Source organism: Piliocolobus tephrosceles, chromosome 14 (genome assembly GCF_002776525.5).
Source record: "Piliocolobus tephrosceles isolate RC106 chromosome 14, ASM277652v3, whole genome shotgun sequence".
NCBI classification, from domain to species: domain Eukaryota; kingdom Metazoa; phylum Chordata; class Mammalia; order Primates; family Cercopithecidae; genus Piliocolobus; species Piliocolobus tephrosceles.
Window position 1 is genome coordinate 91539597 of NC_045447.1, and position 12607 is coordinate 91552203.

A 12607-nucleotide genomic window follows, 5' to 3' on the forward strand; every position below is an offset into this window, starting at 1 on the left:
GTTCTTTCTATTCCACCTTCTGCCTCTTCTTAAGCCATTTTAGCATTCAGTTCATCTCAGGTGTCTGTTTGAGAAAGTTTATACAACAGGAATTGAGATACTTGAGCCAGACATGGCAAGTAAGGAGGAGACGGGAGGTACAATGGACTTGTATCCTAGTTTCACAGTCATGGATGGAGAGGAATCCTGCCCGGGATGGTTTGTACCCAGAATCTCACCCATACCTAATCTAGACAATGAGATTTGGGATTTTTTGTTTGTTTGTTTGTTTTTAAACAGAGTTTCACTCTGTCCCCAGGCTGGAGTGCAGAGGTACCATCTCAGCTCACTGCAACCTCCGCTTCGCAGGCTCAGTGGGTCCTCCCACCTCAGCCTCCTGAGTAGCTGGGATTACAAGCATGCACCATCACACCGGGCTAATTTTTGTATTTTTTTTTTTTTTTTAGAGATGGGGTTTCGCCATGTTGCCCAGGCTGGTCTCAAAACCCTGGGCTCAAGAGATGGCCACTCACCTCGGCCTCCCAAAGTGCTGGGATTACAGGCAAAACCCACTGTGCCCAGCCTGATTTGGGACTTTTTGAGTTGATATTTGGATTAGAATTGGGTCTTAGAGTTGATGCTGGAATGGGTTGACTTTCAGGGATGTTGGGATGGAGCAAATGTATGTTGCACATGGGATGGACATGAATCTTGGGGAGCCAGAGGAGTTGAATTGTGCTCCCCCAAAGCTCATGCTGACCCAAAACCTCAGAGTGTGTAACCTTATTTGGAAAGAGGGTCTCTGTAGGTGCAAGCAAGATAAGGTCATACTGGATTAGGGTGGACCGTAATCCAGTGACTGGTGTCCTTATAAGAAAAGGGAAATTTGGACACAGACCCAGAGAGGACAGTGCCGTGGACACACAGACACAGGGGAGAATACCAGACGAAGGCAGAGGCAGAGGCTGGAGGCAAGTGTCTACAAGCTAATGGACAGCAAGGATTTCCAGCCACCACCGGAAGCTAGGGAAAAAGCCGGCAACAGATTCTCTCAGAGCCTCCAGTCAGAACCAATCAACCTTGGTTTTGGCCCTTTAGCTTGCAGAACTGTAAAAATTTCTGTCTTAAGCCATCCAATCTTAAGTACTTTGTTATAACAGCCCTAGGAAACTACTACAGATGAGCGGGCAAATGGAGATGGCCTAGACAAAAGAATTAAGGTCAAGAGAAAAGGAGACAGTGGTAGATGTCAAACCACATAAAACCATTTTGTTTAAAATATAAACTAAGTACGTCTAGAAGATCAAGAGGAAAACAAAACAAAAGCAAAAACCTAGAGGCCTTGATAACTAAGCTGATTAGGTTTTACAAACACTGCTGCCAACGTAAGCGGAAGTGGCTTACACATGAGCCTTTTCTCCCCAGTGGGTCTGTTTACAAATCCATCCTTGAATTCCAAGCTTCGCCCAGTCACCTCACCACGACTGGTAAACAAAATGCATTTTACAACAGGGGGAAACAGATGAACTGAAATCACCCCCAAGAACATTCCTGCCACGCCACTTCTCTGAAGTAATCTTAAATCTCCACAGAAAGCCTAATTTTGAGAGTACATTAGAAAGGGTAAGTAAAAAAACAACTGTACCTTTTCAAAAAGATACAGCAATGTATAAAGGAATCATCTCAGTCACTTCTAGAATCTCCTAGTGGCTCAGTGTGTGCCTCTCACCTTACTTCACACCAGATATACCGTAGGCCAAGCTTGTCCAACCCATGGCTCCCAGGCCACATGCAGCCCAGGACAGTTTTAAATGCAGCACAACACAAATTCATAAAACAGAATGAGATTTCTTAAAACAGAATGAGATTTTATGCAATTTTTTTTTAAGCTCATCAGCTATTGTGAGCGTTAGTGTGTTTTATGTGTGGCTGAAAACAATTCTTTGAATGTGGCCCAGGGAAGCCAGAAAACTGGACACCCTTGCTGTAGGCTAATTTACCCCAAAACACAATTTTTTTGTTTTCTTTTGTTTTGTTTTATTTTTTGAGATGGAGTTTCACTCTTGTCGCCCAGGGTGGAGTGCGATGGCACAATCTCAGTTCACTGCAACTTCCACCTCCTGGGTTCAAGTGATTCTCCTGCCTCAGCCTCCCTAGTAGCTGGGATTACAGGCGCCCACCACCATGCCCAGCTAATGTTTTGTAATTTTAGTAGAGACAGGGTTTCACTATGTTGGCCAGGCTGGTCTTGAACTCCTGACCTCAGATGATCCACCTGCCTTGGCCTCCCAAAGTGCTGGGATTACAGGCGTGAGCCACCGTGCCCGGTCCACCCCACACAATTTTTAGCATAACTCTGTTGCAGGGTGAGATTGTAGGCAAGATGTGTTCCTTCATTTATTCAGGGCTGCAAGGACATGATGCTAAAGACATAGATTGTAGAGATGAGGTAAAGGTAAGTCTAAAATTTGGTGCCTACTGTGTTTTACTATGTAATCCCATAAAAATTGAAATTGATTGCTTTAAAACTTTGTTTTTTTTTTCTTTGAGATGGAGTCTTGCTCTGTGGCCCAGGCTGGAGTGCAATGGTGTGATATTGGCTCACTGCAAGCTCCGCCTCCTGGGTTCACACCATTCTCCTGCCTCAGCCTCCCGAGCAGCTGGGACTACAGGCGCCTGCCACCACACCTGGCTAATTTTTTGTATTTTTTAGTAGAGATGAGGTTTCACCATCTTAGCCAGGATGGTGTCGATCTCCTGATCTCGTGATCTGCCCACCTTGGCCTCCCAAAGTGCTGGGATTACAGGTGTGAGCCACCACGCCCAGTCTTTTTAATCATATATGTATGAGTGTAAGTGCCACAAGTTCATAATAAAGTTGTCCTTAGGGGTCCATATTAAAGCCCATGCAATTCTGGCATTTTACTAGCTAAATTCCTTTTTCACAGATCCACGAGAGACTCATCTGACATAGAATTTTTCTCTTTATCATCATGTCATGTTGTAATTTGGTATCAATTATTTTAAATAAACTCTGATTTCTAATATAGTTGCTTAATGAACTCAGACACAGGATTATTCTCCTTTGGATTTGCATTCCAATGTACCATATAAAATTTTATTTTCATTCTCTCTCATTCCTGCCTCATTATTTTCCTCCAGTTTTCAGCAGATTTGTATTTTAAATAACTGGTGGTGAGGGGAAAGCAAATGGCAGCTTGACACCAGCACTTTATGGAAGCACATTGCTGGCTGGGCCATTAGCATTGTACTCATGAGCCTTCGCTTAGTTCCCAAGATGGGTGAACTCCCAACACAAACAAACAAAACCCACTGATTTCTCTGAGTAGTCTGTACCAATTAGTGAAAACATTTCCTGAGACTGGGAATTCTTGAAACCCTGGCCACTGTAAACCCAATGTCCCCATGGCTCCAGTGAAGAAATTAACTGGGTCTCTTAGCAGAAAGAGAAAATGTATGACTTCCTTTTCTCAGTGCTGGAAATAAGCAACCTAAATAACAGCCCAAACTTTGGAATCCCTGCATGCTGGGTAGCCTCGCGCTAGCACCATGAGAGAAGTCCAGCAGAAAGAAGACCAGGGGCCTAACTAAATTCGTCAAACTCCTCTCAATGATCCCCACCCCAGGGATCAAGAGCTTCTTCTGGCATCTGACCAAAGCACTCAGGGAATCTTTGTGCTAACCAGAGTGGGCAGGCAGGCACACATTCACAAATAGGGCAAGTACCCGCTAAGCACATTACCTTATTCTGCTCACACACATATTGTATCCTTAGCGTGTCCATGGCTCTGATCATGGCTTGCATGGCGGTGAATATGTTTTGGTAAACCAGCTTCGTGAACCCCTTTCTGTCTTCATCGCTGTAACCAGACCCATGGATAATTCTCATCTGCTTGATAAAGGTGCTTTTCCCACTTTCACCAGTTCCTATGAGAAAAAACAAGTGGAAAACGCTGTCATCAGACTTCCAAAGGAACACACGGAGAAACAGAGGACCTCCTGGCAGTATTAATCCACATCCCAATTAATAGGTTGATGGGTTGGATTTGGAAGGGACTGCCAAATGGTTATGCAGTTTTAGGCTACAGGGCAGTGCCAGCCTAAGACTCGGGCAAGTGCCACCCTCAGTCCAGGGAAATGCTTCCCCACATCCTTGCCCTAAGTCCTTGAAAGAACAGGCAACCATGTCTGAAAGACCTGAGCATTTGAGGGCTCTGTCACTGAGAAGATGGCAGGGGCAGTGATAGGGCTGCTTCAGAGTGCAGGGAGGATTTGAGCCATAGAACACTTGGAGGAGAGAAAAAGGTTCATTAATCAGTCAACTCCTTCCTTTCAGATACACAAACATTCTTCATCTTTGCACAAGAAAGCACCGTTTCCCAGTAGTGCCTATGTGCTTGCTTCTTTTCACGTCTCAACATGCAGCTCAGGAGGTCCTCGAAACTCACAACACTTGCACACAGCAGCCAAGGAACACGTTACAGTATGAAGCCATCCCTGTTGTTCTGAAGCATTACAGGTCCAGATAGAACATATGTGAAATATGACATCAAAACTCTATATTCATATTAGATTGAGAGTTTGCTTGAAAAGGTAGTAAAAGTTGCAGTATAAGTGACAGAAATTTAGACAATAGAATTAAAATATTTGCTAATATTTTCTTTGATAATTTATCACATGACACCCCTTTACCATGTTTAGAACATGATGGGTCCTACTCATGGCTCCTCACAACCACTTGATGTAGAATTTGCTATTGCTGATACAGTTCAGATCTGTGTCCCTACCCAAATCTCATGTTGAATTGTAATCCCCAGTGTTGGAGGTGGGGCCTGGTGGGAGGTGATTGGATCATGGGGGTGGTTTCTCATGAATGGTTTAGCATCCTCACCTTGGTGCTGTTCTCGTGAGAGTTCTAGCAAGATCTGGTTGTTTAAAAGTGTACGGCACCCCTCCCCCTCACTCTTGCTCCTGCTCTGGCCACATGAAGTGCCTGCTCCCCCTTTACCTTCCACCATGATTGTAAGTTTCCTGAGGCCTCCCCAGAAGCCAAGCAGATGCCAGCATCATGCTTCCTGTACAGCTTGTGGAACCGTGAGCCAATTCAACCTCTTTTCTTTATAAATTACCCAGTCTCAGGGATTTCTTCATAGCAATGTGAAAACAGGCAAATACAATTATCATCTTCATTTTGCAGATAAGAAACCTAAGATTCTAACTGGTTAAATAATCTCTGCAAGCTCACAGTTGGCAAGAGAAAGAACTAGGATTTACTCAGAATTGAACTCCAATGACATACTCGATTAGAGAAGAATGCCTTGGTCTGATCTAAAGGGGACACACCCAAAGTTCACAGTCACACACTGAACCTCAAACCTCAGCTAACCCACTGTCTTGCAGGCTCATGTCGCTGGGGCACATGGGAGAACCCCCAGATGGAGAAGTGTCCACACAGTCTCACAGGCCTTGCTTCCGCTTCCAGAGACAGGATAGGTAGACACTGTCCTCCCATTTCAGAGACCAGAAAACTGGCCATTAGGGGATGAGCCAAGGTTGGGTGCAGATGCAGACTTGCGGGACTGGAAGTCAGGTGTCAACGCCTTGGCCTTCAACGTTCACCACAGACATCACATACCTTAAAAAGGATTTCCTTCTCCTGTGTGCCACCAATAGTTAGCCCTGCCTGCTTAAAGCCTTCAAAGTGCCTTGGATACCCAGAAGCAGCACATAGCCTAAATGCTTGCTTGCAGATACATCTCTCACCACACCTTTCATCCAATAAAGGCAGGGCCCGGAATTCACACATCTGGGTACCATGAACAATGTGCCTGCTTTACAGAGAGCACTCAAAGAAATGGTCAATGAAGGACTGAACGGAACAAACATGAGAAGTCAGCAGGTTCCTCCATAGGTCTTACATCATATACAACCTCAGAAAAACGAGACATGAATTGTAACAAGGATAAACTGTGATGTGACCACGTGGCCCTGGGAACCACCATTTCGTAATGACTCTTGGCTACACAAACCCTATATGAGAAGTGAGAACCTGTAGAAAGACCTTATACTGTCCAGGCTTGGTTCAAAGTTCCAAGTCAGATTAGCTCTCTACTCCTGCAGCATCTTGGAGTCCCTGCATGTGACTATGATATGGCCATGTCTTCTCCTATTCCACCCAGCAGAGCTGAGCTCCAATCCAGTGCTAGATTACCCCAAGCAAACATTATTATGGCTACATTTACACGTTGTGAAGCTGATATGAATGCAGAGATTATGTAATCACTCCAAGACAGGCTGTGGTTTTGGTCCTCACGCCAGAAAAATCACTCAAGACACATCCCAAAATCTACACTAAGAAAATCTTTTTGCTAATAAGAGTCATTCACTTACAATGTTACTAATAGTTAAAGCTAACCCCACCACCAGCCCCAAACACACAAACCTGTTTTAAAAGCCACCGAGTTTTGCTTTCAGACATGGAGTATTTCAAAAAGTAAATGTTAAAAGTGACTTTAAGGGTTCATACAAGAGAAGATATAGATGTATTTGATAAATACCCATATTTTAAAATATAGTTTTAAATTGTGGCTGTTCAAAGAATTAAAAAACCAAATGTGGGGCAAAAAAAGGGCAGGATAAAGGCAAAGAAAAGAGACTGAAAGGCACACAGCACTGAGGGCTGAGGTTGGGAGAGTAAAGACACTCACTGTGTGGAGGTCCTCTTCTTTCATTTAAGCCTCAGCACCACCCAGCTATTTTTTTTTTTTTTCTTTTTCCGGGAGAGAAATTGAAAATCAGAAAGATTTTAAATTGGTTGTCCAAGGTCACTCAGTTTGGAAGTGTTGTGTCCTGGGTCCAAATGCAGGTCTGTGTTGGTATATGCACTTCATAGGACAGCACCCCTAGTTATGAGCTAGTTTTACACTGCGTATTTCCCCCAAGTACATGGTCTCATCCATCGCTCCTATCAGCTTACATGCAGCCTTCACCTGGTGCAGAGATTCCAACCCTTGAAACTTTACCTTTTAGCCTGCAGAAATCTACTATAAATAAGATGGTCCCAGCAGCAGGTGAGTGCACGGGAAGGTAGATGATGGCATCATTCTTTCTATAATGACAGCAGTGACCAGGACCACAGGGACAAGTTAAACTCAAGCTAAGGATCTCAGTTGAGTTTCCTCACTTGTTCTAAACAGAAACTCAACACTCAGACATCAAGTGTAAGACTGTTCATTTATTCACAAAAAGCAAAAGAAAAATCCAAAGGGTATGATTTTTAGAGTGAAAATTATGGGTGATTAGAGGACTGGGTGACTTAGATTCTACATCCTACCTAAGTACCTATTAGAATGTGTGGTTTATTTCAGTAGCATGGGTCCACTCTGCCTTGTTTCTTATCTCTTTGTGAGGAATTTCTCACCTGCACCCCCACAAAATGCATGTGCTAGGTGGAGGGTCCTCTGCAGCCTGAACAGCTACACACAGCGAAGAGAACAGGAACCCTCACCCTGGCAGCAGCTTTTTGGTTTACGAGGAGTGGGAGGTCTTTTAACTGAAAGGTGAATTTTGGTGTCTGGTTCCAAAGGGATTCACTTAGATGTAATGAGGCTAGGAGTAGAGGAGTCACAGCCCAGAGGGCTTGCAATCCTGGACCAAATCCATAAAATCACAGAGTGAACGAAGGAATAAAATTACAATTCCATCTCTAGACTCTGTTTCAAATATAATTAGGGGAAATGGCTCTTCTCCATTTAGTTTTTCTCTGTTTTCATATTTGAAAATAAAATCCAACAATGGTAATAAGTACTTTTAAACTTTCAGCATCATCTAGAGCCTGCCATATATATATATTTTGGAGACAGAGTCTTGCTCTGTTGCTCAGGCTGGAGTGCAGTGACGTGATCTCAGCTCACTGCATGCAACCTCTACCTCTGCATTCAAGCAATTCTCATGCCTCAGCCTCGCCAGTAGCTGGGATTACAGATGTGCACTACCACACCTGGCTAATTTTTATATTTTTAGTAGAAACAGGGTTTCGCCATGTTGCCCAGGCTGCTCTCAAACTCCTGAGCTCAGGCCATCTTCCTGCCTCGGCCTCTCAAAGTGCAAGGATTACAGGCGTGAGCCACCATGCCTGGCCTGGCGCTTGCTATATTTGAGATAGTTGCTCACTATCATCCATCTGCAACTGTCCTTTGTCATAAAATCAGTGGCAAACTTCTGGGAAAGGCACCCTGGCCAGTAATTGATTCACTAGAAGACTTAATGTCCCTTTCTCTGCATTGATCCTCTCTGACTTCTCAGCAGGGGATAAAACTGCTCCTGATCTAAGGCTCTCATAATCTCCCAAGTCTCCTGCTATACAGCTTTGCCTTGGATCCTCTGCCTCCCCTCTCCCCTTAAACTTGGGATATTTCCTTTTCCAGGGTAGACACTCAATTACTGGTTAAACTGAACACAGAGACCTTGCTAGTTGGCACATACAGATAATTTCTTTTCCATCTGAAGTTAAAACTCACCTCTACCAGCTTCCTGCTTACTGTGGGTGAGAGCTGTGAGCCTTTGACCTTGAAGGTTGGGAGTTTTCCTACAAGACACTTGCTCCTGGCCTTCCACTCGTCTAGCATTTCCCAAACCTCAGTTATTTGTGTACCAACCTTGTGATTTTTCTCATACCCATATGTCACCTGTGTGATTATTTAATATTTAGCTTTATTATTTCAATAAACTTGTAACGAAAGGAAACCTGTCATAAGTAAAAGACCAGTATTATTTGCCACGATCAAACTAAATATAACAAAATAAATGACTTCAGCAATATTTCAAATAAAAACATCCTGTCTATCACCAGTGATCCGGGAACCACATTGGGAAAATCATACATATGAATTATCATTTCTTCATGTGAAATTTACCCATTTACTTTTCATCCCTAAAGGAGATTCCCCCACTCTTCTCTCTGGAGTCTTCTGAAATTCTACCCATGAACCTCATCCCAACACAAAATAACCAAGGACTGAAACTCATGTCAGTACAAAAGGCCTTTAGGAGCCAGGAGGAAACAGAGGCCAAAGCAACATAAATCTTTCCTAAGTGATAGTCCAAGGACATCAAAACAGAAAGTCAATTGTTCTAATGTTTACATAAAATTCAGAGACTGCCTCCCAGAGAGCCCAAGCAGGCTGATAAAGCTTGCTAGATAGGAAGCATCATCTCCCAATTGTCTGTGATGTGTTCTGAAACCATCGTGAGAAGCCACTGTTTTTAGCTCAGTTTTGCATAAGGCAACGTAAATAGAACAAAAGAAGTCAGAACAAGAATGCGGACGTAGTTCTGGATGTTGCTCATGCTGTCTAAATCATCTATGTGCCCAACAGGCTGAAGACGGACATGCGCATAACGGATGTGACCAGCAGGTTGGCTCTCTAAGGACAGGGACCTTTTTTTTTCTTATTTCCTGGTATCTTTGGAGCCTAAAAGAGCACAGAGTAAGAGCCTAATAAAATATTCATGAATGGGTGTTTATTGGCTGTAGACAGCCAGGATGGCTTCTGTTTTGAAAAGCAACAAGGAAGTGGATTTCCCGCTCAGAGTAGGTGAGTCTGTTGTGCACGCAAAGCAACCTCACCAGTGAGTAGGCCTCTGATGAAGACACTTGAGGCCAGGTGCCGGCACACTGGGAGGCTCAGGTTCCATTTCAGGGCTTTTTAATGGGGGGGATAAAGGACTTAAGAAATTCCTTTTGTAATCTTTAGGAAAGAGCAGTTCTCAGCAGCAAAGAGGCCTGCCCAGAGGACGGTGCCAGGCCTTTGGGGGCACTCTGCTTGGCCCCAGAGAACTCATAGCTGGCCTTGGGCAGTAGCTACCCATGCAGCAGGAGTTTCTGTACATGTGTGTGCTGCAATCCTGGGGCTTGTTAAAGATACTGATTTATGGGCCGGGCGCAGTGGCTCACGCCTGTAATCCCAGCACTTTGGGAGGCCAAGGCGGGCGGATCACGAGGTCAGGAGACGGAGACCATCCTGGCTAACACGTGAAACCTCCGTCTCTACTAAAAATACAAAAAATTAGTTGGGCGTGGTAAAGGGCGCCTGTAGTCCCAGCTACTCGGGAGGCTGAGGCAGGAAAATGGCGTGAACTCGGGAGGCAGAGATTGCAGTGAGCCGAGATCGGGCCACTGCACTCCAGCCTGTGTTACATGCAAGACTCCTTTTGGGAAAACAAAAACGAAAACATGAAAAAGATACTGATTTATGAGAGAATCAGCTAATGCTGGGAGAAATTCCAAATGACTCCCTACCTAAGTGCAGGACAGCATCCAATGAGGGAGAGGGATGCTCATTAAAAATGCAGATTCTTGGACCCCTTGTCAGGTCTAATAATTTTGAGAGGTTTGAAAATATGCAACCAGTATTCCAGGGGTTTGGATGCACCCAATCCACAGGGTGGTTGGGAAACACTTCTCTGGGGCCCTTCAAAGGTGAACCTGTGTTAATAGAATATGCCTGGGACTGGAATGCTCAAGCTATTGCATTACATTCAGTTTAGTTGATGTTTTTTTTTCAAGCAGGTTCAAATTTTATTTCTGCATGATAAAATATCCCCTCCGGAGCTCTGTTTTTCAATTTCCAGGGGGAAAACATTTTTAAAGTGCCAATAAGATTCACTTCTTCAAGTTACTCCTGCCAGTTTCTGTCCAGCCCCTACATCACCTTCACAACCAGGTTACTCTCCCAGGTTCTGTACTTGCAAATAGAGGAGGTGCTATTTTTCACCATAAAATGAGAAGTAGCAATAATTCTAGGAAACACAGAACTGGAAACAATTGGAGACAGGGTTCACGGCTGGTCTCTCAACAAAAGAGGTTAGTACAAGGCTTTCGAAATGAAAAAAAGGGAAGTTGAAAGAAAATAAGTGATGAGGCTCAATGCACAGTTTAAGATTAAAAAACAATGGCAGAACAATGGAGCAGAATTCGAAATACGTTGTATTATTTTTGTTAGGTTTTTTGTTTGTTTTTTGAGACAGAGTATCACTCTGTCACCCAGGCTGGAGTGCAGTGGCACAGTCTCGGTTCACTGCAACCTCCGCCTCCCTAGTTCAAGCGATTCTTCTGCCTCAGCCTCCTGAGTCGCTGGGATTACAAGCATGCACCGGCTAATTTTTGTATTTTTAGTAGAGACGGGGTTTCACCATGTTGGCCAGGCTGGTCTCCAACTCCTGGCCTCAAGCGTTCCTCCCACCTCCACCTCCCAAAGTGCTGGATTACAGGTATGAGACACCACACTCAGCCTTGTTAGTCTTGTTGATTCTTTAATCTGCAAAACCATCTTTATTGCCTAACCAAGAAGAGCAGCAATTCCAAATATTTCCTGCTACTTTCTACCATCTTTGGGTCTCACTTTGATAAAGAAATAATTTTCAAGTCCTAACTTGATTTGTGAGTACCTCTTATATCAGATAAAGTCAATGGGTCATGCTAACAAGTTTTAATCACAGAGAATTTTTGAATAATTATTTTTCTAATTTGAGATATCAAAAATAATATATTTCTCCTATTTGCCATATGTGCACTTTTTTACATCTGCATGCTCTTTTTTACTGATACAAAGTATTTTACATATTTATAGGGTACCTATGAGTATCTGTTACATGCATAAAATCAAGCCAGTGTATTTGGAGTATCCATTACCTTTAGTATTTATTTCTATGTGTCAGTAACATTTCAAGTCCTCTCTTGTAGTTACTTTGAATATACAATACACTGTTCCTAACTATGGTCACTTTACTTTGCTATCAAATATTGGGCTTATTTCTTCTGTCTAACTGTATGCTTGTTCCTGAAAGGACACAAAAATGTGTGCCCACTCTCCTGCCACACCCTATTGCTAAAACCTTTGTTCTGCTCTCACAAGCATTTTGTAAAGATCTTGTAAGTTCCTGTTTTTCTTTCTGTGGCATGGCAAGGTCACAAGACGGGTTTAAGTAAGGTACATTCACGTTGCAAAACCTGTTGTGAAACCTGTCACAATATGATTAACTGCCTTTGTTCTGCTTCTGTAGGACTGCTTTCCCGCCTCGGGGTTTGCGAAAACAAGCCCTGCCCCTACCCTGCAAGCCCCTGATAAACGTCATCAGAATTTCAAAATTAACTGAAATACTAGAAATGGCGGGAACCAATCATAGTTAGCCAAATTGCCTTGTTCAAACGCTAGCCAATCATACATCTGATTTGTATAATGATTCTATGCCTACTTTTCTTAGACTATATAACACTGTTCGGAGCCCAGTGGGGGAGCTCTTCTGCCCGGCTCGTTTCACGAGTGAGTGAGAGCTCCAGGTTCGAACCTGTAATAAAGATCCTTGCTGCTTGGCTTTGACTCTGGACTCTGGTGGTCTTCTTCGGGGAATAAACGGTCTGGGCATAACATTCCCACTAATCAACCCCTCTTCATCCTCCCCTCCCACCTATACCCCCTTCCTGGCCTTTGGTATTTATTATTCTATTCTCGGCACCACAAGACCAAGTGTTTTATCTCCCACCAATGAGTGAGAACGTGCAGTATCTGTCTTGCTGTGCCTGGCTTATCCCACTTAACATAATGAC

The 12607-nt window shown here is 43.7% G+C and overlaps 1 protein-coding gene and 1 long non-coding RNA gene across 2 annotated transcripts in view; one reads left to right on the plus strand and one right to left on the minus strand.

Annotated features, from left to right (window-relative positions):
• The window catches only part of LOC111543428, a 73793-nt gene extending 72682 nt beyond the window's left edge, over positions 1-1111 (plus strand). The window contains exon 5 of the long non-coding RNA XR_002731859.1: positions 855-1111. This is a non-coding gene — a long non-coding RNA (uncharacterized LOC111543428). The remainder of the gene's footprint in view (positions 1-854) is intronic.
• The window catches only part of GNA14 (G protein subunit alpha 14), a 228873-nt gene that overhangs the window by 96222 nt on the left and 120044 nt on the right, over positions 1-12607 (minus strand). The window contains exon 2 of the mRNA XM_023213421.2: positions 3743-3927. Within this exon, the coding sequence (XP_023069189.1) occupies positions 3743-3927 (185 nt within the window). The remainder of the gene's footprint in view (positions 1-3742; positions 3928-12607) is intronic.